This window comes from Scyliorhinus canicula, chromosome 8 (assembly GCF_902713615.1).
Source record: "Scyliorhinus canicula chromosome 8, sScyCan1.1, whole genome shotgun sequence".
Taxonomy (NCBI): Eukaryota; Metazoa; Chordata; class Chondrichthyes; order Carcharhiniformes; family Scyliorhinidae; genus Scyliorhinus; species Scyliorhinus canicula.
Window position 1 is genome coordinate 166,377,825 of NC_052153.1, and position 22,884 is coordinate 166,400,708.

The 22,884-nt window shown below is 44.0% G+C and overlaps 1 protein-coding gene across 2 annotated transcripts in view; it reads right to left on the reverse strand.

The window, feature by feature from the left end:
- Window positions 1-22,884, reverse strand: part of snx25 (sorting nexin 25) — a 326,114-nt gene that overhangs the window by 137,892 nt on the left and 165,338 nt on the right. For both annotated transcript variants that reach the window (XM_038805657.1, XM_038805656.1), the window contains exons 5-6: window positions 10,915-11,090; window positions 6,029-6,215 (exon numbers count right to left, since the gene is read on the reverse strand). In XM_038805657.1, the coding sequence (XP_038661585.1) occupies window positions 6,029-6,215; window positions 10,915-11,090 (363 nt within the window). The remainder of the gene's footprint in view (window positions 1-6,028; window positions 6,216-10,914; window positions 11,091-22,884) is intronic.

Sequence of the window (22,884 nt, forward strand, 5' to 3'; positions counted from 1 at the left end):
TTTAAGCCTGAACTTCAAAAAATATATAATTACTTTTCTCTTCCAGCCTTTCTCTCCACTTAATCCAAAGTCAAGATACATCCCTCACCTGTCAATCCATCCATCAATCAATGTAAAATGAATTCTGTATTGATTTTGACTCTCCCTCATGGGAAAATATATAACTTGCAACTTCCAATAGCGTACAAAAATGTTGAATACACAACAGAGAATTGCAAATATAACACCATCGGAGGCACACTTTCTGCTTTGGGTACAATCAGAAAAATAGTGCCCAAAATTCTACTGGAAATAGGAATAGGAGTAGGCCATTTGGCCCCTCAAGCCTGCTTCATCATTCAATAGCATTATGGCTGATCCGGCATTCCTCATGTCCACTTTCCTGCCCTTGCCCCCAAAACCATTGATTCCCTTATTGACTAAGAATTTATCTATCTCTGCCTTAAATACACACAAGGACTCTGTCCTCACAGCTCCGAAAGGAAGGAGTTCCAAAGACTCTCAACCCTCTGAGAGGAGAAATTCCTCCTCATCTTAGACTTAAATGGGCACCTCTTTATTCTGAGACTACGTCCTCTAGTCCGAGACACTCCTGTGAGCATTTACCCTGTCAAGCCCCTTAAGAATCCTTATGTTTTAATGAGATCACCTCTCATTGCTCTAGATTCCAATGAGTCCCAACGTGTTTAACCTTTCCTCCTAAGACAATCCCTCCATACCGGGGATCATCCTAGTGAACCTTTTCTGAACCGCTCACCTCCAATGAAATAATATCTCTCCTTCAATAAGGGGACCAAAGCTGCTCACAGTACTCCAGGTGTGGCCTCACCAGTACCTTGTGCAGTTGCAGCAAGATTGCCCCACTCTTATGCTCCAACCCCCAACATTCCATTTGCCTTCCTGATTAGCTGCTGAAGCTGCGTGCACAAGTACCCCAAGTCCCTTTGTGTTCCATGCAGCTCTTTTGCAGTTTTTCTCCATTTAAATAATGCTCAGCTCTTTGTTCTCCCTTCCAAAAACAACAACTTCACAGTTTCCCACAATATACTCCATTTGCCAACTTTCTGGCCACATTTATCAATATCTCTTTACAAATGGTTTGTATCCCTCTCGCAACTTGCCTCTCACCTATTTTTGTGTCTTCTGAAAATTTGGCTACAGCACATCCGCTTCCTTCCTCCAAGTCATTAATACATATTGTAAACTGTTGCGGTCCCAGTACTGATCCCGGTGGAACCCCACTGGTTACAGGTCACCAACCTGAAAAGGGACCTCTTATCCCCACTCGCTGTTTCCTGCCCTTTAGCCAATTCTCTATCCATGCCAATTATGACTTACGTTTTGTGAAGTACCTCATCAAACACATTCTGGAAACCCAAATGCATTGCATCTACTGGCTTCCCTCTATTCACTGGTTGAGACTTCCTCAAAAAACTCTTAATAAATTAGACACTATTTCTCTTTCATGAAGCCATGCTGACTCTGCTTGATTAGATTATGATTTTCCAAACTTTTCCTTAACAATTGATTCCAACATTTTCCAATAATAGGCGTTAGGCTAATCGGTCAATAGTTACCTGCTTTTTGCCGCCCTCCCTTTTTGAATACGGGTGTCACATCGGCAGTTTTCCAATCCTCCGGTACTTCTCCAGAATGCAAGGATTTTTGGAAAATTACAACAAATGCATCTATTATCTCTGTAGCTACTTATTTTAGGATCCTAGGATGCAAGCCATCAGGGCCAGGGGATTTATCTGCCTTTGCCCCAATTGTTTGTCTAATTCGACTTCTCCAGTGATTTTTAGTTCCTCCCTTGTAGTCTTTATTATTACTAGGCTGTTCAAAGTATCTTCCATAGTAAAGACTGCTGCAAAATATCTGTTTAACTCCTCTGCCGTTTCCTTGTTCCCATAACTATTTCCTCAGATTCATTTTCCGTGGGGCCTATGTTCACTTTGACCTCTCTCTTCCTTTTTATATATTTTAAAAAGCTCCAATTGTCAGTTTTTATATTCCTCATTAGTTTGCCCTCGTAGTTTATTTTCTCTCTCTTCATTCTCTTTAGTCCTCCTTTGCTGAATTCTGAATCGATCCCAGTCTTCGGGATCAGACTTTTGCCTCCTTATATTCTTTTTTCTTTCAACTTAATACTCTCCTTAACTTCCTTAATTAGCCATGGTTGGTTTATCCCTTTCTCTTCTTTCCTAATTTCTGGGATATATTTTTGCTGAGAGTCATGAATTACCTCCTTAAATGTCTGCCACTCCTTGTTTACTGTCTTTTCTGTTAATCTATCGCCCAGTCCACTCCAGCTATTTCTATTCTCATTTCATTGAAATTCCCTTTATTTAAGTTAAACACAGTTGTTTCCGACCAAAGTTTCTCACTCTTAATCTGAATATTAGGGGGGCGATTCTCCGAGCCCCGCGCCAGGCAGGAGAATCGGAGCAACCACGCCATGACGCCCCAACGCCAGTACGCGGTTCACTGAGGCACGGAGAATCAGCGCAATTTGCGCCGGCATGTTTGGCGCGGCGCCAGCTGCGGGCCCCTGGAATCGGCGGGGCCGCCGATTCTCCATCCTGGATGGGTCGAGTGGCCGCTCCGTCACGACAGAGTCCCACCGGCGCCATTCACCCCTGGTCGCTGCCGGCAGGAACTCTGCGGGAATGCTTGGGGGGGGGGGGGGGGGTGTCCTTCACCAAGGGCCTCCGATGGGGTCTGGCCTGCGATCGGGGCCCACCAATTGGTGGGCCGACCTCTTCCCGCCCTGGGCCTACTTCCTGTCGCGGCCGGCCCTTGAACACTGTAGCCACCTAAGATGGACACTGGGCTACCAAAATGGAGAACTGCTAAGGCTGCAGGGAGAAAACAGTCTTAGCCAGGACAAGCAGTTTGCAAAAGGCTAATTAGCATTCTGCACGTATCGAAACCAGTTTATGGCCAGGTGCAAGATCTCAACCAAAGGTGTAAATGGCAACAACGATTTGCATAGTAATGAGGCGATCAAGATCCAGGCCAGCACAATAGATACATTTAGATTTGAATGGATACTTTGAGTGGACACCCAGACGAAACGGCACCAGAAGTATCCATCACAAAGACCCAAAGAGACCGCCCCACCCATCGAGAAGAGACCCTCAGATTGGGGGATTTGTAAGATATCGATTGGGAAATGACCCAATCGATACATGGCAGGTAAAGGCCCGCCCCGAAGAGGCACGGACATTGGGGGACCTATAAAGGTAGACCCCGCACATGGTTCTGTCTGTTGTTGCTCCGGCTTGCTGTTGACTCCGGCCCAGATCTGCGGTTGCATCCTGACTCCGACCCCAGTCTCCAGATCCTGTCTTTCATCACCGGCCGTTGAGCACCAGCCATTGTTCAGTAAGTGCCAAAACGACGCTCGCTACGTGAACCCGGCATTGCTTATACTCTAGCCGACTATTAGTGAACAGAAGGTGCAGTCCAGAAAGGAACAAAGGCCTTGTCCCCTGACCTTGCTGGTTCCTACTTAGATAAGTATTTAGTCGTTTAATAGTAGAAATAAGTATTAGTCTTTAGCGTATGCATGCGTATTTATTATATCTGTTATAATAAATATTAATCGTTTGAACCTACTAATCGGTGTACAGTTTTATTACTTTGAACCTGACCTTGATATACTTGTGAGGTGTCTAAATACGGCACCTGGCGACTCCGAGCTGAAATTACATACACAGAGCTGTAGTAGTGTTAAGCACACGGCCTTTAAACAGAGGCGTGTTAATACACTCCAATAAACGCGTAATACACTCAAGTAAAACGTGCAACAACACTGACCCCATGTTGGGTCGGGGCTGGCGCGCGGAAGAAGTCCCCCGCGCACGCGCAGGTTGGCACAGCCCAACTGCCCATGTGCAGGTTGGCGTGGCGCCCATTCGGTGCCGCGTAAGGAGGCTGGAGCGGCGTGAAACGCTCCAGCGACGTGCTTGCCCCCTGGGGGGGCCAGAATAGGTCGTGCCCAGGCCCTGATCGCACCGTCGTGAAACGCGACGGCGTTCACGACGGTGCGCACACTTGGCCTCCATATCGGAGAATCGCCCCCTAAATTCTATCATGTTATGATCGCTACTTCCTAGGTATCTTTTACTCTGAGGCCATTTATTTAATCTGCCTCATTATCCATGACCATTTTCAAGATAATCTGTTCCCTATTTGGCTCCATGACATATTGCTCGAGAAAACTATCACTACTGCGCTCTGAATTCAGTGTCGTAGCTACCCTTATCAACTTAATAACCCAATCAACAAGAAGATTAAAGTCATTCATAATTATTGCTCTATTCTTTTTACATGCTCCTATTATTTGTTGATTTATACTCTTTCCTACAGTGTGGCAACTGTCTGTGGATCTAAAAACTACTCCAACCAATGTATTCTTTCCCTCACTTGTCTTTAACCTCCATCCAGATGGACTCTACAACATCCAAGTCTAGATCATCTCTCACAACCGTCCTCATTTCATCTCTTATTTACAGTGCTACCCCACCAGCTTTCCCTCCTAGCCTTCTGAAAGGTTAACATACCCCTGAAAGTTCCCAGTTTTTATATCCTTATAACCATGTCTCTGTAATTACTATGAGATCATATCCATTACCGTGATTTGTGCCATCGGTTTGCCTAACTTATTCCGAATGTTTTGTGCATTAAGATACAAAGCCATTAGAATTGTTTTTAGCCATTTTTAATCATCCTAACTTTTCTTTGTACTGTGGCCCTATTTGTCTCTCGCCCCATCTACCGTTATTGTGTTTTACTGTTATTTCTTTTATTACTGTCCTTGTCTCTTTTCCTTGTCACTCTGCTTACCCTTGTCACACCCCTACCATACCAGTTTACATAATCATATAAACATAAAATCTGCCATGATACAGCACGATCAGACATCATAGAATACCATTGTTTTACATTTCATGAAAACAATTCCTTGTGTTTAAGAGTGGTAACTTGCTGCAGTTTTATTAATACAACTGAAAATTTGCGTGTCACCAAATATCAGCATTTTTATTCAAGGTATCTCCACTTGCGAATAACCAGATTTTAAAATAACCAAAAGAACCATATGGTAAATTTAATAGTTTCATTGATGTGTACTAGTCAGTTAATTTGTAAATTAGACATCTTTGACATGAAGGTGCTTAACCTGTGTCTACCAATGCCTGTGTACTTAAGAAAAATTGACACAATTTTAAAAGTCTCCTGGACCAGAGATACAGCAGAATCTCATAAAGCCAACTTGGGGGTGTTTTCTTTTTGTATTCTTTGATGGGGTATGGATATTGCTGGCAAGGTCAACCAGATTTGTTGCCCAAACCCTTACTAGACCATTTCAAAGGGCAGTTAAGAGTTAGCCACATTATGTTGTTTTGGAGTCAGAGGTAAAGGCAGCAGAATACCCAACCTTAAAGGGCCTTAAGTGAACCAAATGGGTTTTTCTGACAATTAATGACAGCAGTATAGTCACAATTATTGAACCCAGTTTTATATTCCAGATTTATTAACCAAATTTAAATTCCACCTGCATGTGGGGAATTGAACCCATGTCCCCAGGACATTAGCCTGGGCCTCTGCATTACAAATCTAGTGAAAATGCCACCACCATCCCCACAGTGTGGTCAGTTTTGCGGGTAAGCCCTGTTCAAACCTCAATCTTTTGCATTGGTTTGGTCAATTCCACATAGCTTGCACCATCATTCCTGCTGTAAACAAGTGAAAATTTTTACTTCATAGTCTCCAGCTCTAGTTTTAACCGTGACAACATCTTGCTGGGTTATAGCATCTTGACAACAGAAAAATGCCCCAAAGTGCTTCACAGAAAAATAATCAAGAAAATAGATGCTGAGCCAAAGGAGGAAATTAAAGCTTGGTCAAAGTGGCGGATTGTAAACAGATTTTTAAAAGGATATAATCACAATGTCACCATAACAGCTCCCAAAAAACTACTTGTAAAAACATGGCTACTGTTCATAGGAGTGAGTTGTTTTACCTCAGCTGCTTTAAGAACTCCACATCACAGCTGCTGCTGATAAGTTTGATGAACTCCTCATAGGAAGGAGCATAAGTGTAGGTTTTCTTGTGACGCTCATTCACTTGCTCCCTGTGTTCCATCTGGGTTAGCAGCATTCGATTAATGTAGTCTGGATCACTCAGCAGTTCCACCATTGGTTTTAGTACTGTCAAAAATAGATTCAGGTATGAGTTTAGAATTGACAAAATTCCGAACACAAATCCAAATTGACAATTGTCATAAACACTTGACACTATGAACTAATACTTCAGAAAATGTGTTTCTTTCAACTTTTCTCTCAGAAAAGCATAATTTCCATCAGCATTGGCAACTTTCCAGTGCCAGATAGCTGTTTTTCTTCTGTGATAAGCAGGCAGTGGTTGTTGAAGGCTAAGGGCTAGATTGCCCAGACCCATACAGGTGGAACAACAGCAATTTTCCAGAAAATAAGTGTCCCACCGGTTTGCTGACGAGGTCCCGCCCTCTGCCTGCTTTTTCCAGGGGTGGACTGGATGCGATGTCAGAAACCCAGGCATCAGTAGCACTGTGCTAATTAAGGTTGCTGAGTTAACTATCAGTAAATTTGTAATCTCACCCCATCAACTAAGAGGAGACAGCTTCACAATGAGAGGCTTTACTGGTCACTAGCAGATAATGGCAATGCTGCTGTATTCCAATGTCACAGCCTTGCCATTCAGTGAGGTTTTCCTGCAAATGGGTGTCTGTGATTCTCATGGCAGCCACTCCCCGGATATTGATGGAGCCTCCCTTACTTTCCCGCTGCTTGGCCCTCAGCAGCACTCCCACTGGTCATTCCGAGGGCTGCTTTGCGTTGGGCCCTGCTGTATTCAATTTTAGCCTCTGGAACCTGCCCTAACTAGAACAGGGAGGCAGCTTCAAATTAAAGATGGCAGGTGTGCAATGAATGCGAATGGGTTCAGGACCCAGAACTGGTCCTGCCTCCCGAATGTTCTCAAAGTTGGGAAAATTCAGCCCGATGTTGGAACTTTGGGGGCGGGGAGTCACTGGCTCGGGCAGCATTTGTTGCCCAACTACCCTGGAGAAGATGGTGGTGAGCTGCCTTCTTGAACCTTTGAAGTCCACGTGGTGTAGGTGCAGCCACTGTGCTTTTAGGGAGGGAGTTCCAAGATTTTGACCTAGCGACAGTGAAGGAACGGTGATATATTTCCAAAACAGGATAATATGTGGCTTGAAGGGGACTTGCACATGGTGTTCCCATGCATCTGCTGCCTTTGTCCTTCTAGGTGGTAGCGGTCACAGGTTTGGAAGGAGCCTTGATGATTTCCTACAGTGTATTTGTAGATGGTGCACACTGCTCCTACCGTGTCCACAAGCTCCGACAAACAGCAATGCAATAATAACTAGTTTATCAGTTTTCATGATGCTGGTTGAGGGATAAATATGAAACAAGACACAGGGGATGTTTCCTCAGAACAGTGCCATGGGATGCTTTACTTCCATTTGCGGAGATAGACAGGGTCTCAGTATAATGCCTCATCTGAAAGACAACACTTCCGACAGTGCAGGATTCCTTCAGACACAGAGAGAGAGAATGGGCAAACTCCACACAGTCACTCCAGGTCAGAGAAGTATCCAGGTCCCAGACGCTATGAGACAGCAGTGCTGACCACTGTGCCACCATGCTTGGGTTTCCTCCCGGTGCACCGGTTTCTTTCCACAGTCCAAAGTTAGGTGGATTGGCCATGCTACATTGTCCCTCGCATCCAAAGGTGTGTAAGTTAGGTGGGGTTATGGGGCTAGGGCGGGGGAGTGCACCTAGGTGCTTTTTCAGTGCAGCCTCAATGGGCCAAATGGCCTCCTTCTGCATTGTAGTCATTCTATTATCTGTCAGAGGAGATGGAAGCATGCACCTGTTAGCTATGACAATATTTGAACAAATAGGCAAATGTTTGGCTAATGTAGCCGGACCAGGATCACAATCCGTTTCATTTGCTGCAAACACTGTGGCCCTTTGCAAGCTTGGCCCAATAAAGGCAACGTCAGCCCACTCAGTGTTACAATGCTCCAACCTAGAAAAGGTGCAAACCCATAAAAGGTGCAAATCCATTCAAGCAGAATGCATTTCGAAGGGTTTATATTATACTCACAGCCCAAGACCTCAGATGTCAACATGTTTTATGTGGAAATCGAGATCATTATGTACTTAAATCACGGTTGGGAGAAAAAAAAGCCATAGGATACTCCACCATATTCTACTGGATAGGCACCTTCACTCATTTTTCTTCACTTACCCTATGCTTCAGGGGCTATGAACCTCATTTGAACACTTTATTCATACATGACACTGACTCAGGCTCTGCCAGACTAAGTTCACAGCTCCGGAACAAAGAGGTAGGGGCAGGGCAGAAATCAGATACAGTCAATAGCCGGAATCCACGTTAGAGTGTCAGGATCGGAATCAAAAAGCAAGGACACTAACATTGATTTATTCCACTCTGATTCCAAATCAAGCAACATTAATCAATCTCCTGTCCGTCCCCTGACGAGCAATCTGGGTTCTGGAGTGCTGCTTCTGAAAGTGGTCACATCATCAAACTTAGTACCATACTATATTTAAGTATACTGTTCACAGTTCAGTCCGCTCCAAGCCTGTAAGGTAAATTCATACCAAACGAAACAGAGGGAAAAGATGCCTAATTTGAAAATGGCACTCACTGATTAACCAAGTTAAACACCAGTTTGTCTCGTGGGTTTGTGCAGCTGCTCGAGGCAGTTGAGCTGCCACTGTTTTTAGCTCACCTGAATTTAAAAACACTTGTGGCACTGGAACTGACCGACAAGATACATAGGCCAGGAACAGAAACTGCCACAAGGTCCTGGCTGAATTGATATTGGCCATCTGCGAGAGCACTCAAGTCAACACATGAACTCGATAGTGCTTTATGGACTGTGTGATTAACCACTTGCGTTTACACAAAAGATCAAGACCATGCTAAGAATAAGTAACACATTTCCAGACACAGGTGATCAATTTTGAAGCAGGAAGAAGGACAGACAAAATAAGCCATCAGACTCCTTAATGGGCTAATAGCTGGTCAGCCAAGGTGCTTCAGAGGACAATGGATCTTGATTGGATCACACTGGATGAACAGAAGTATCCTGTTTATTCCCATTAATGAGTTTGGGTCTGATGAGACAATAAAACATCAGGCCAATTGGGGGCATGTACCATGGCTCAATGCTAACAGAGCGGTATGAAAGAAGGAACATTGGAACAGATCTTCAGCAACAATGTGGGAGTCCCCCAGGCATAACCATTGCAAGAAGGGATGACTTTGGGTTTCGAAACCCAGAGAAGATATCCACATCAGATGATAGTAGCCTGGCCAGCCTCCTTCACTAAGTGTGGGTAATACCTAGAGCTCAGCTGTGAGACTGAGTCATATTTTGTGTGAGTGAGATAATTGCGAATAAATCTATGTTAAACAATGAACCTGATTTGTCCTTTGTTCATCTCGCAAATAAGAGCACCTGGGTAAAACGTTTGAATAATAAACTGGTCCAAGTTCCTGAGATTTTACAGACACAACACACTCAACCTCTTGCAAGTGGATAGAATAGAGATTCAGAATGATGTTTTCAAACAGGGCAAGGCCAAGGTAATTGTTACTTTCACAGGAGCAGAGCAAGGAGCTGATTTAGGATTGAGAAGCGAATATCCATAGGAACAAAATGTATCAGAAAAGTAGCATTGTTGGGCCAAAGAAGCAAGAGGTCGCTGCAACATGTAGTACACTGCTCTTCTGACAAAATACAAAAAATTAAGAAAGAAACCTAACAGGGATTATTGTCAGTCATTTAATCTCGCTCTGGGGCAAGATCTTCTGGCTGTTCATGCCGGTGGGATCATCTGGTCCTGCCAACAGCTCATCCCTGCTGGAGGCTTCCCAGTGGTGTGGGGTGGATTCAATGGGAAATCCCATTCACAGCTGCGAGACCAGAAGATCCCATCGCCAGCCAACAGCGGGCTGCCTCCCGCTGCCAAGAAAGACACTGTGGGGACGTCAGAGAATATAGTTTGGGGTGAGAGAACAGGAGATTACAGTGCTCTCTCCCATATATCATGGAAGCAGCAGCTTCGCCTCAACCAAAGCAAAACTTTAGGGATATGTTACTGGACTAGTAATCCAGAGACCTGGATTAAAGATGGAGAGACAGGAGTTAAAAATCCACCATGGCACAAATTCAAATAAATAAATAAATCTGGAATGAAAAATAGCTACCACCAGAAACGATAAACATAAAGCTACCGAACTGTTGTAAAACCTTACCTGGTTGTCACTAATGTCCTTTAGGAAATTAAATTGAATATGACACTCCTGGCTGCCCTCTGAAATGGTTGAGTAAACCATTCAATTGTATCTCAAAAGGTAACTAGGAATGAGCAATGCCAGCGACAAAAAAAAACAATGGAGGCTTCTGTTCGGTCTTCCTCCCTTTTATTGACAGGGGACATTCTAACGCTAACCAAACTAATGATGCAAGCACCATCCATTGATGCGGAATCTCTTCCTCAAAATAAATACCTTTCCTACCCCGCTGAATTGGGTAACTCCGTATAGGCAATTCAAATGGTACCATTACCAGAAATATTGTTCAGTTGAGTTTACAGGTAAGAACTCTGTCAAAATTTCATTAAGATTTCAGTGCAGCTTCCCCCCACTTATTACAAATGAAGGGCAAATTAATTGCAGCAAGTGGTGGATTTTCCTTTCAGGCTTTAAGTTACTATTGGGGATAGGAAAAATTGTCAGGGACAGATTGAGGCACAACTCAGCTACGGGTTGTTTAAGCAATCCGAATTCCCAAGGACTCACACATACCTTTCATGGCTAATATTTCTGCAAGAACAACCTTTAGGCTATGAGAAGCGACATCTTTCGTGTTCAAGAGACAAATCACCAGCACCCGTGAGCACGTGCGTAGGAATATGTCCTCATCCTCAAAACTCTTCAAGCATGGATGTAGGGGGTAAGGTTTCGGCTGATGCTCCTCTTGCCTAAAAGGAATAATAGCCAGGCAGCATTAAACCAAAACATATCCACGTTTCAAAGCTTTAGGAGAGGAACGCTCGGCAAAAACCCATGCACACAAACAGCTAGCTCAATAACATTAGTACAAAGTTTTTTTAATAGCACGTCAACCAATCTGGTGAGTTTTATTTAGCGGGTCAATAAAAATAAAAAGTTTAATGCACTATGTAATCACGTGCTCCGATAAAGGAGATCAGTACTGGGGAATGAAACAATTTTTCAGTTTCAATTCCAGTGTCCCAATCATTAGTTCCCGGCTCAAACCAGATGCATAGAGGAATATCTCAAATTCAGGAATAAGCCATTCAGCCACTCAAACCCTACACCACCATTTAATGAGACCGTGGCTGATCCACATCACAACACCATTTTCTCAAGATGCAATGCTATACCTCAACTGTCCTACTAATGACACCCAACTCAACCGCAATACCACGAGAACGCCAGTTATCCCATCAATGTGAATTTTCCATTTGCAACAGAGAAAATACCTTGCAAGATTTCTGCTTGAAATCTTCCATTAAGTGGTAAACGGCAGATAGTTTTGTGCTATAAATTTGCCTAAAGATACTGAGTCGTCATGCAATAGACAACCTTCAGTATTTGACATTTCAATGAGTAGGACAGACTGGCACTGATTATTTCATTCCTCTTTTAATACAATTACTAAACTTGGAATATTTCACCTTTTATGGAATGAATATGAAGCAGTTTGGAACAGGTTGATGGACAAGGCGGACGAGGGTCATGGGGATACAGACAGGAAAGTGGAGTTGAGACCACAGCCAGATCAGCCACGCTCTTATCGAATGTTAGAGCAGGATCGAAGGACTGAATGTTCCTCTTTGCATTCTAAGGTTTTAAAACATTCCTCCTTCATTTACGTTGGAAGCTTCACCTTTGCATTTTCACTCTCTGAACCCAGCAGTATAATGGAGAGCATGTTCAGAACTCATCCCACACATACAGAGCTAGCCCTCAGAAGCACTTGGTTTAAAGTGATTATGAAGAACACCAAGGTTATTTGGAGAGAAACCGAGCGATTGGATTTTTTTTCTTTTTAATTGCCACAGGATTCTTTATTGAGCTGGGTGCTAGAGCAGCATTCCCCTGGTCTATACCAACTAAACAACTGCGATCAACCAAAGAAGAAACTGCCCTGCCCACTCCTGTCATCCCTGCAGTCAAGTTTTGATTCTTTCTACAGCCATTCTGGTGGTCCTCAAAACGATTATCACAGAGAAACCTAAAATAGGGAATTCAGAAGAAACCTCTTTACCCAGAGAGTGGAGGGCACACAGAAGCAGAGAATGGTCGAGGCAAATAATAGAACATAGAACATAGAACATAGAACGATACAGCGCAGTACAGGCCCTTCGGCCCTCGATGTTGCACCGACATGGAAAAAAAAACTAAAGGCCATCTAACCTACACTATGCCCTTATCATCCATATGCTTATCCAATAAATTTTTTAATGCCCTCAATGTTGGCGAGTTCACTACTGTTGCAGGTAGGGCATTCCACGGCCTCACCACTCTTTGCGTAAAAAACCCACCTCTGACCTCTGTCCTATATCTATTACCCCTCAATTTAAGGCTATGTCCCCTCGTGCTAGCCACCTCCATCCGCGGGAGAAGGCTCTCGCTGTCCACCCTATCTAACCCTCTGATCATTTTGTATGCCTCTATTAAGTCACCTCTTAACCTTCTTCTCTCTAACGAAAACAACCTCAAGTCCATCAGCCTTTCCTCATAAGATTTTCCCTCCATACCAGGCAACATCCTGGTAAATCTCCTCTGCACCCGTTCCAAAGCTTCCACGTCCTTCCTATAATGAGGCGACCAGAACTGTACGCAATACTCCAAATGCGGCCGTACTAGAGTTTTGTACAACTGCAACATGACCTCATGGCTCCGGAACTCAATCCCTCTACCAAAAAAGGCCAACACACCATAGGCCTTCTTCACAACCCTATCAACCTGGGTGGCAACTTTCAGGGATCTACGTACATGGACACCGAGATCCCTCTGCTCATCCACACTACCAAGAATTTTACCATTAGCCAAATATTCCGCATTCGTGTTATTCTTTCCAAAGTGAATCACCTCACACTTCTCCACATTAAACTCCATTTGCCACCTCTCAGCCCAGGTCTGCAGCTTATCTATGTCCCTCTGTAACCTGCAACATCCTTCCGCACTGTCTACAACTCCACCGACTTTAGTGTCGTCTGCAAATTAACTCACCCATCCTTCTGCGCCCTCCTCTAGGTCATTTATAAAAATGACAAACAGCAACGGCCCCAGAACAGATCCTTGTGGTACGCCACTCGTAACTGAACTCCATTCTGAACATTTCCCATCAACTACCACTCTCTGTCTTCTTTCAACTAGCCAATTTCTGATCCACATCTCTAAATCACCCTCAATCCCCAGCCTCCGTATTTTCTGCAATAGCCGACCGCGGGGAACCTTATCAAACGCTTTACTGAAATCCATATACACCACATCAACTGCTCTACCCTCATCTACCTGTTCAGTCACCTTCTCAAAGAACCCGATAAGGTTTGTGAGGCATGACCTACCCTTCACAAAACCATGCTGACTATCCCTAATCATATTATTCCTATCTAGATGATTATAAATCGTATCTTTTATAATCCTCTCCAAGACCTTACCCACCACAGACGTTAGGCTCACCGGCCTATAGTTACCGGCGTTATCTCTACTCCCCTTCTTGAACAAAGGGACCACATTTGCTATCCTCCAGTCCTCTGGCACTATTCCTGTAGCCAATGATGACCTAAAAATCAAAGCCAAAGGCTCAGCAATCTCTTCCCTGGCTTCCCAGAGAATCCTAGGATAAATCCCATCCGGCCCCGGGAACTTATCTATTTTCACCTTGTCCAGAATTGCCAACACTTCTTCCCTACGCACCTCAATGCCATCTATTCTAATAGCCTGGGTCTCAGCATTCTCTTCCACAATATTATCTTTTTCTTGAGTGAATACTGACGAAAAGTATTCATTTAGTATCTCGCTTATCTCCTCAGCCTCCACACACAACTTCCCACCACTGTCCTTGACTGGCCCTACTCTTACCCTAGTCATTCTTTTATTCCTGACATACCTATAGAAAGCTTTTGGGTTTTCCTTGATCCTACCTGCCAAAGACTTCTCATGTCCCCTCCTTGCTCGTCTCAGCTCTCTCTTTAGATCCTTCCTCGCTTCCTTGTAACTATCAAGCGCCCCAACTGAAACTTCATGCCTCATCTTCACATAGGCCTCCTTCTTCCTCTTAACAAGAGATTCCACTTCTTTGGTAAACCACGGTCCCCTCGCTCGACCCCTTCCTCCCTGCCTGACTGGTACGTACTTATCAAGAACATGCAATAGCTGTTCCTTGAACAAGCTCCACATATCCAGTGTGCCCAACCCTTGCAGCCTACTTCTCCAACCAATACATCCTAAGTCATATCTAATGGCATCATAATTGCCCTTCCCCCAGCTATAACTCTTGCCCTGCGGGGTATACTTATCCCTTTCCATCACTAACGTAAAGGTCACCGAATTGCGGTCACTGTTTCCAAAGTGCTCACCTACCTCCAGATCTAACACCTAGAACATAGAACATAGAACATAGAACGATACAGCGCAGTACAGGCCCTTCGGCCCTCGATGTTGCACCGACATGGAAAAAATCTAAAGGCCATCTAACCTACACTATGCCCTTATCATCCATATGCTTATCCAATAAATTTTTAAATGCCCTCAATGTTGGCGAGTTCACTACTGTTGCAGGTAGGGCATTCCACGGCCTCACCACTCTTTGCGTAAAAAACCCACCTCTGACCTCTGTCCTATATCTATTACCCCTCAATTTAAGGCTATGTCCCCTCGTGCTAGCCACCTCCATCCGCAGGAGAAGGCTCTCGCTGTCCACCCTATCTAACCCTCTGATCATTTTGTATGCCTCTATTAAGTCACCTCTTAACCTTCTTCTCTCTAACGAAAACAACCTCAAGTCCATCAGCCTTTCCTCATAAGATTTTCCCTCCATACCAGGCAACATCCTGGTAAATCTCCTCTGCACCCGTTCCAAAGCTTCCACGTCCTTCCTATAATGAGGCGACCAGAACTGTACGCAATACTCCAAATGCGGCCGTACTAGAGTTTTGTACAACTGCAACATGACCTCATGGCTCCGGAACTCAATCCCTCTACCAATAAAGGCCAACACACCATAGGCCTTCTTCACAACCCTATCAACCTGGGTGGCAACTTTCAGGGATCTATGTACATGGACACCGAGATCCCTCTGCTCATCCACACTACCAAGAATTTTACCATTAGCCAAATATTCCGCATTTCTGTTATTCTTTCCAAAGTGAATCACCTCACACTTCTCCACATTAAACTCCATTTGCCACCTCTCAGCCCAGCTCTGCAGCTTATCTATGTCCCTCTGTAACCTGCAACATCCTTCCGCACTGTCTACAACTCCACCGACTTTAGTGTCGTCTGCAAATTTACTCACCCATCCTTCTGCGCCCTCCTCTAGGTCATTTATAAAAATGACAAACAGCAACGGCCCCAGAACAGATCCTTGTGGTACGCCACTCGTAACTGAACTCCATTCTGAACATTTCCCATCAACTACCACTCTCTGTCTTCTTTCAACTAGCCAATTTCTGATCCACATCTCTAAATCACCCTCAATCCCCAGCCTCCGTATTTTCTGCAATAGACGACCGTGGGGAACCTTATCAAACGCTTTACTGAAATCCATATACACCACATCAACTGCTCTACCCTCGTCTACCTGTTCAGTCACCTTCTCAAAGAACTCGATAAGGTTTGTGAGGCATGACCTACCCTTCACAAAACCATGCTGACTGTCCCTAATCATATTATTCCTATCTAGATGATTATAAATTGTATCTTTTATAATCCTCTCCAAGACTTTACCCACCACAGACGTTAGGCTCACCGGCCTATAGTTACCGGGGTTATCTCTACTCCCCTTCTTGAACAAAGGGACCACATTTGCTATCCTCCAGTCCTCTGGCACTATTCCTGTAGCCAATGATGACCTAAAAATCAAAGCCAAAGGCTCAGCAATCTCTTCCCTGGCTTCCCAGAGAATCCTAGGATAAATCCCATCTGGCCCCGGGGACTTATCTATTTTCACCTTGTCCAGAATTGCCAACACTTCTTCCCTACGCACCTCAATGCCATCTATTCTAATAGCCTGGGTCTCAGCATTCTCCTCCACAATATTATCTTTTTCTTGAGTGAATACTGACGAAAAGTATTCATTTAGTATCTCGCTTATCTCCTCAGCCTCCACACACAACTTCCCACCACTGTCCTTGACTGGCCCTACTCTTACCCTAGTCATTCTTTTATTCCTGACATACCTATAGAAAGCTTTTGGGTTTTCCTTGATCCTACCTGCCAAAGACTTCTCATGTCCCCTCCTTGCTCGTCTCAGCTCTCTCTTTAGATCCTTCCTCGCTTCCTTGTAACTATCAAGCGCCCCAACTGAAACTTCACGCCTCATCTTCACATAGGCCTCCTTCTTCCTCTTAACAAGAGATTCCACTTCTTTGGTAAACCACGGTTCCCTCGCTCGACCCCTTCCTCCCTGCCTGACTGGTGCGTACTTATCAAGAACATGCAATAGCTGTTCCTTGAACAAGCTCCACATATCCAGTGTGCCCAACCCTTGCAGCCTACTTCTCCAACCAACACATCCTAAGTCATGTCTAATGGCATCATAATTGCCCTTCCCCCAGCTATAACTCTTGCCCTGCGGGGTATACTTATCCCTTTCCATCACTAATGTAAAGGTCACCGAATTGTGGTCACTGTTTCCAAAGTGCTCACCTACCTCCAGATCTAACACCTGGCCTGGTTCATTACCCAAAACCAAATCCAAATCCAAAACCAAATCCATCCTGTCTATAGAGGTCCCACCTTCCCCAGAAAGAGCCCCAGTTATCAGATGCATTTAAGGGGAATTAGATAAGCATTTGAGGAAGAAGGACATTGATGCTTATGCTGATAGAGTTGCAAAACATACCAACAAGGATGGATAGGCCACTCGGCCTCTCGAGCCTGCTCCACCATTCAATAAGATCATGGCTAATCTGATTCTAAAATAGAAACATAGAAAATAGGTGCAGGAGTAGGCCATCTGGCCCTTCGAGCCTACACCACCATTCAACATGATCAAGGCTGATCGTGCAAATTCAGTATCCCACTCCCGCTTTCTCTCCATATCCCTTGATCCCTTTAGCCACAATATAGCCAACAAACTGGCCCCAACAGCTTTCTGTGGTAGAGAATTCCACAACTTCACAACTCTGAGAGAAGAAGTTCTTCCTCATCTCAGTCCTGAATGGCTTACCCCTTATTCTTAGGCTGTGACCCCTAGTTCTCAACGTCCCCAACATTGGGAACATTCTTCTCGTATCTAGCTTGTCCAGTCCCATCAGGATTTTATATGTTTCTACAAGATCCACTCTCATTCTTCTAAACTCCAGTGAGTACAAGCCCAGTCGATCCAGCCTTTCTTCATCTCAGTCCTGCCATCCCGGGAATTAGTCTGGTGAACCTTCGCTAGACACCCTCAATAACAAGAATGTCCTTCCTCAAAATGGGAGATCAAAACTGCACACAATACTCAAGGTGTGGCTTCACCAAGGCCTTATATAACTGCAGCAAGATATCCCGACTCCTATACTCAAATCCTCTCGCTGTGAAGACCAGAATGTCATTAGCTTTCTCCACTGCCTGCTGTACCTGCATGCCAACCTTCAGCGACTGTTCCATCATGACACCCACGTCTCATTGCACTTTCTCTTTTCCTAAACTGCTACCAGTCAGATAATAATCTGTCTTCCTGTTTTTGCCACCAAAGTGGATCATCTCACATTTTCCCACATTATATTGCATTTGCCAAGTATTTGTCCACTCAGCCAGCCTGCCCATGTTACCCTGCAGCCTCTTTGCATCCTCCTCACAGCACACACTGCCACCCAGCTTAATGTCATATGCAAATTGTGAACAGCTGGGGTCCCAGCATTGAACCCTGCGGTACCCCACTAGTCACTGCCTGCCACACTGAAAAGGACCCACTCTCTGTTTCCTGTCTGCCAATCAGTTCTCTATCCACATCAATACATTACCCCCAGTACAATGAGTTTTAACCTCAACATACACAGTTTTTCCTAACCTGGATAACATTTCACACCCTTGCTTATCAAGGATCTACCCACCCCTTCCTTAAAAATGTTCAAAGACTTTGTTTCCATCAACGTTTGAGGAAGAGATTTCATGGGGGAGGAAAGAAAATTCTACTCATCTCTGTCTTAAACAAGCGACCCCTTAATTTTAAACTGTGATGCCTAATTCTAGATTCTCCCACAAGAGGAAACATTTTTTCCACATCCATCCTGTCAAGACCCCTCTGGATCTTATAGATTTCAATCAATCAAGTCACCTCTTACTCTTCTAAACACGAGCAGATACAAGCCTAGCCTGTTCAACTTTTCCTCATAAGAAAACCCGCCCATTCCAGGTACTCCTCTAGTATAACTTCTCTGAACCACTTTCAATACATTTTTTAAATAAGAAACTTGCACATGTCACCAGTACCTTGGATAAGTGAAGCTTAACCTCTCTACCTTTGTATTCAATTCCTCTCGCAATAAACAATAACATTCTATTAGCTTTCAGAATTGCTTTCCGTACCTGCATACTAACCATTTGAGAGTCATGCACTCGGACACCCAGATCCCTCGGCATCTTAGGGCTCTGCAAATTCTCATTCGATAATACGCTGCTTTTTTTAATTCTTCCTGCCAAAATGGCCAATTTCACATTTTCCCACATTATATTCAATTTGCCCTTTGTAACCTCCTTATGTCCTCTTCACAACTTACTTTCCTACCTATCATTGTGTTATCAGCAAACTCAGCAACCGCACCTTCGGTCCTCTTCATCAAAGTTATTTAAGTAAATTGTAAAAAGTTATTGCTGTAGATGCTTAAGACAAGCTGATACCACTGAAATTAAGCAAGCATTGGGAAAGTCAATAGACACGTTTAAAGGCAGGAATGGGGGTTTTGGCATCACCTTGGTGAGACATGGGCAGAGAGGTGGAAATGGACATTCACAATGATGGACTCGGTGTGGTATTTGAATCTCAGCTCAAGACAAGCCATCTTAATACACACAGTTCGCATCCTGAAGCATTGCATTCTGAAGCAGAGTAAGAAACAGACACCATGCAGAGACAGTCAATACAAGATTGGTCCCTCAAAAAAAAAAAAGCCAGTCTCCTTCAATAATGAAAAACCCATGTTGGGCATCCATCAGGGTAATTTGATTTTGACCAACTATTAGTTCGCAAAAGTAAAACCTCCTGCAGGCCCAGGATCTGAAAAAAAATGCTTAATACTCAATAGGTCTGGCAGAATCTGTGGATAGACATAACATTAATGTTTTTGTCTGATAATCCTTCACCAGAACTGGGAATGGTTCGGCTTTGACTGAGGAATTATAAGACTCAGTCTCTCAGGGAAATTGTTCAACTGCGACAGTTGCACAGTATATGGCATGTACAGCAGAGGAAAGTCAGCAACTGTAGGGGAGAGTTGTGGGGCTGATGTATTGTCATGGATCGAGAATTGGTTGACAGACAGGAAACTGAGAGTGGGAATAAATGGGTCTTTTTTCCAAGTGGCAGGCAGTGGCTAGTGGGGTAACCCAGGGATCAATGTTTGGGCCCCAGCTGTTCACGAGGTATATATATTGAAATTGAAAATCGCTTATTGTCACGAGTAGGCTTCAGTGAAGTTACTGTGAAAAGCCCCTAGTCGCCACATTCCGGCGCCTGTCCAGGGAGGCTGGTACGCGAATCGAACCGTGCTGCTGGCCGGCTTGAAAAGCCAGCGATTTAGCCTTGTGAGCTATATATATATATATAAATGGCCCAGATGAGGGAACCAAATGTAACATTTCCAAGTTTGCCGACGACACAAAGCTGGGCAGAACTGTGAGTTAGAAGGAGGATGCAAGGATAATGTGATTTAGACAAGTTGAGCGAGTGGGAAAACACATGGCAGGTGCAAAAGAGCGTGGCTAAATGTGAAACTACACACTTCAGTATGGAAAACAGAAAGGAAGTTTTATTTAAATGGCGATATATTGGGAAGTTTGGATGTACAAAAGGATCTGGGTGCTCTTGTACACCAGTCAATTAAAGTGGAGAGGCAAGTACGGTACGTAATTAGGAAGGCAAATGGTACGTTGGATTTCATTGCAAGAGGATTTGAATTCAGAAGTAGGAATGTCTTACTTCAGTTATACAGGGCCTTGGTGAGGCCACACCTGGAATATTGCATACAGTTTTGCTCTCCCTACCCAAGAAAGGATATCCTTGCCATAGTGCAGAGGAGGTTCACAAGGCTGATAGCAGATTGGCGGGACTTTCCTATGAGGAGAGATTAGTTCAACTGGGCCTATACTAACTGGACCTTATATGGATGAGAGGCGATCTGATTGAAACATATAAAATTCTAACACAGCTAGACAGACTAGATGCAGGGAGGATGTTTTCCCTGGTTGGGGAATCTAGAACCAAGGGACACAGTATCAGGATGCGGGATAGACCATTTAGGACTAAGATGAGGAAACATTTCTTCACTCAAAGAGAAGTGAACCTGTGCAATTCTCTACTACAAACGATCGTGGAGGGCAATTTCACCGAATATATTAAAGAAAGAAAAAGATAGATCATTGAGATTTTAATGGGATTAAGGGGTATAGGGAGAAAGTGGGAATATGGCATTGAGATTGAGGATCGGCCATGATCATATCGAATGGCAAAGCAGGCTCAAAGGGCCTTGATTAATAAGCCAGGGGTTATGGGGGGGGGAAGGCAGGAGAATGGGGATGAGAAAATATCAGCCATGATTGAATGGCGGAGCAGACTCAATGGGCCAAGTGGCCTAATTCTGCTCCTATGTCTTATGGTCGAATGGCCTCCTCCTGCCCCTACTTTCTATATTAGATACCTTACCCCAGTCCTATGTCTCTTCTACTCTGTATTATAATGTATACTACCAATTTATTTTGTTAAATGCAGTATTTTAGCCTTGCTTCTTACCATTCGGGAAAAGTGCCTTTCCAATAAATTTTCACGGAAGAAAGTAACAGAGTGAACAGCAATGACACCCCGCTCCCCACAGCGAGTTTCTCAGCCATGCCATGGAAAGGTTCCATGCTACGAAATGATATTGCACAGAGATCAGACGCTCAACTGCAGTATAGCAAGGGGTCAACACAATTACTAGCTCACTCGCAAGGTATTCTTATCGTTTTCAATAGTTTCTATTTCCTGAAAGACCTAATGGGACTTTTCAAAATAAGAACCAGATAAGTCAGAACTACACTCTTTCATCCTTTCAGCTTGAGGAATTGAACAAACGAATGTGATATAAAATAGGATTATTAGTTAGAATAATGTAGATGTGAGCCAGTCTGATAGTAGTGAGCTCACAGACAAAGGGCAAAGGGATTCAGAAAGCATGGCCAGGAAGGGGGGAGGGGAGCCTCGTGCAGGGTGGTGAAAAGGATGCTGGGTAACAAGAGGCCCAGGGTTGAGGAATGCGCAGTGAGCCAATCAGAATATATGGCCAGGTCAGGAGGTGTATAGGATGACCTATGGGAATCTTGTATGTGAAACTTGATGCCATTTGAATGATATTTGCAGAGATTTCTTTGTCTCCGACCTCACTCGGTTCTGGGGCTTCAGAAGACTGCCTGTGTTCTGAATCTCTATAGAGCGGGTCAGCCTTGCAAGTGTTTAAAAATAAATAATACTATACCTACAAATCCCTCTCGAGTTTTATTGAGGCCAGACTGACGGGTAAAGAACTCAATATTGTCAAGCTCACTAGCTAAGAGCTCAAGTTCACTGGTGAAAACAATGGTGCAATTCCAGCACATATATATTTACCAAAATCCATCTGGAGTAAAGGAGAAAGACTTGTGTCATTTTGCTCTGGTTCTGGCATCAAATTCAATTATTTGTGATATTAACAAATTTGGACCCACAAAAGCAGACTTGTGCTCTTTCCCCCATCGGTTCCAAAACTCCCGACATTTCTGGAATTCTCGCAGAATCTCATTGTCCCTATTCTGCAGTAGGTTAACTCCTAACCAGCATCAATTACTGGTGAGAAGATTCAGCACATCTCTGTCCACAGGTTAGAAAGGAAGGTCATGCTTGGTGTGAGATGCACTAAGCCCGCGGTACAATTGACCTCTATTAGCAGAGGCGCCTTATCACAACAGAGCTCTTTCACTAGAGCTTCAAGATAGTCCTAACTCTGCTGCTGAATGGAGACGGGGAACAGGAGCAGCCCTAAACGTTGCAGCTGGTAATTGATAATGTCAACTGCATGAGCCAAGAAATGGAGTGTAAGTAAAGAGGCTGAGTTAGATTAAACAAAGAAAGGAAATCAAATGCATGGGAACAATAGAAAAATAAAAGACAAAGAAACTGGAAGTATGCCAGCTCCTGCATCCTCCAGATTTTTCCTTTTATACAATTCCTATTTTCAAAGTTTATGTAACAGATTCATTCCTGTAGATCAGTCTGCTTAAATGACAGCCAGGCTCACTTATTATTTTATAGGTGATTCTTGAGACAGCATGGTTAAGGCTATTCAGCCTATCATGCTGGGT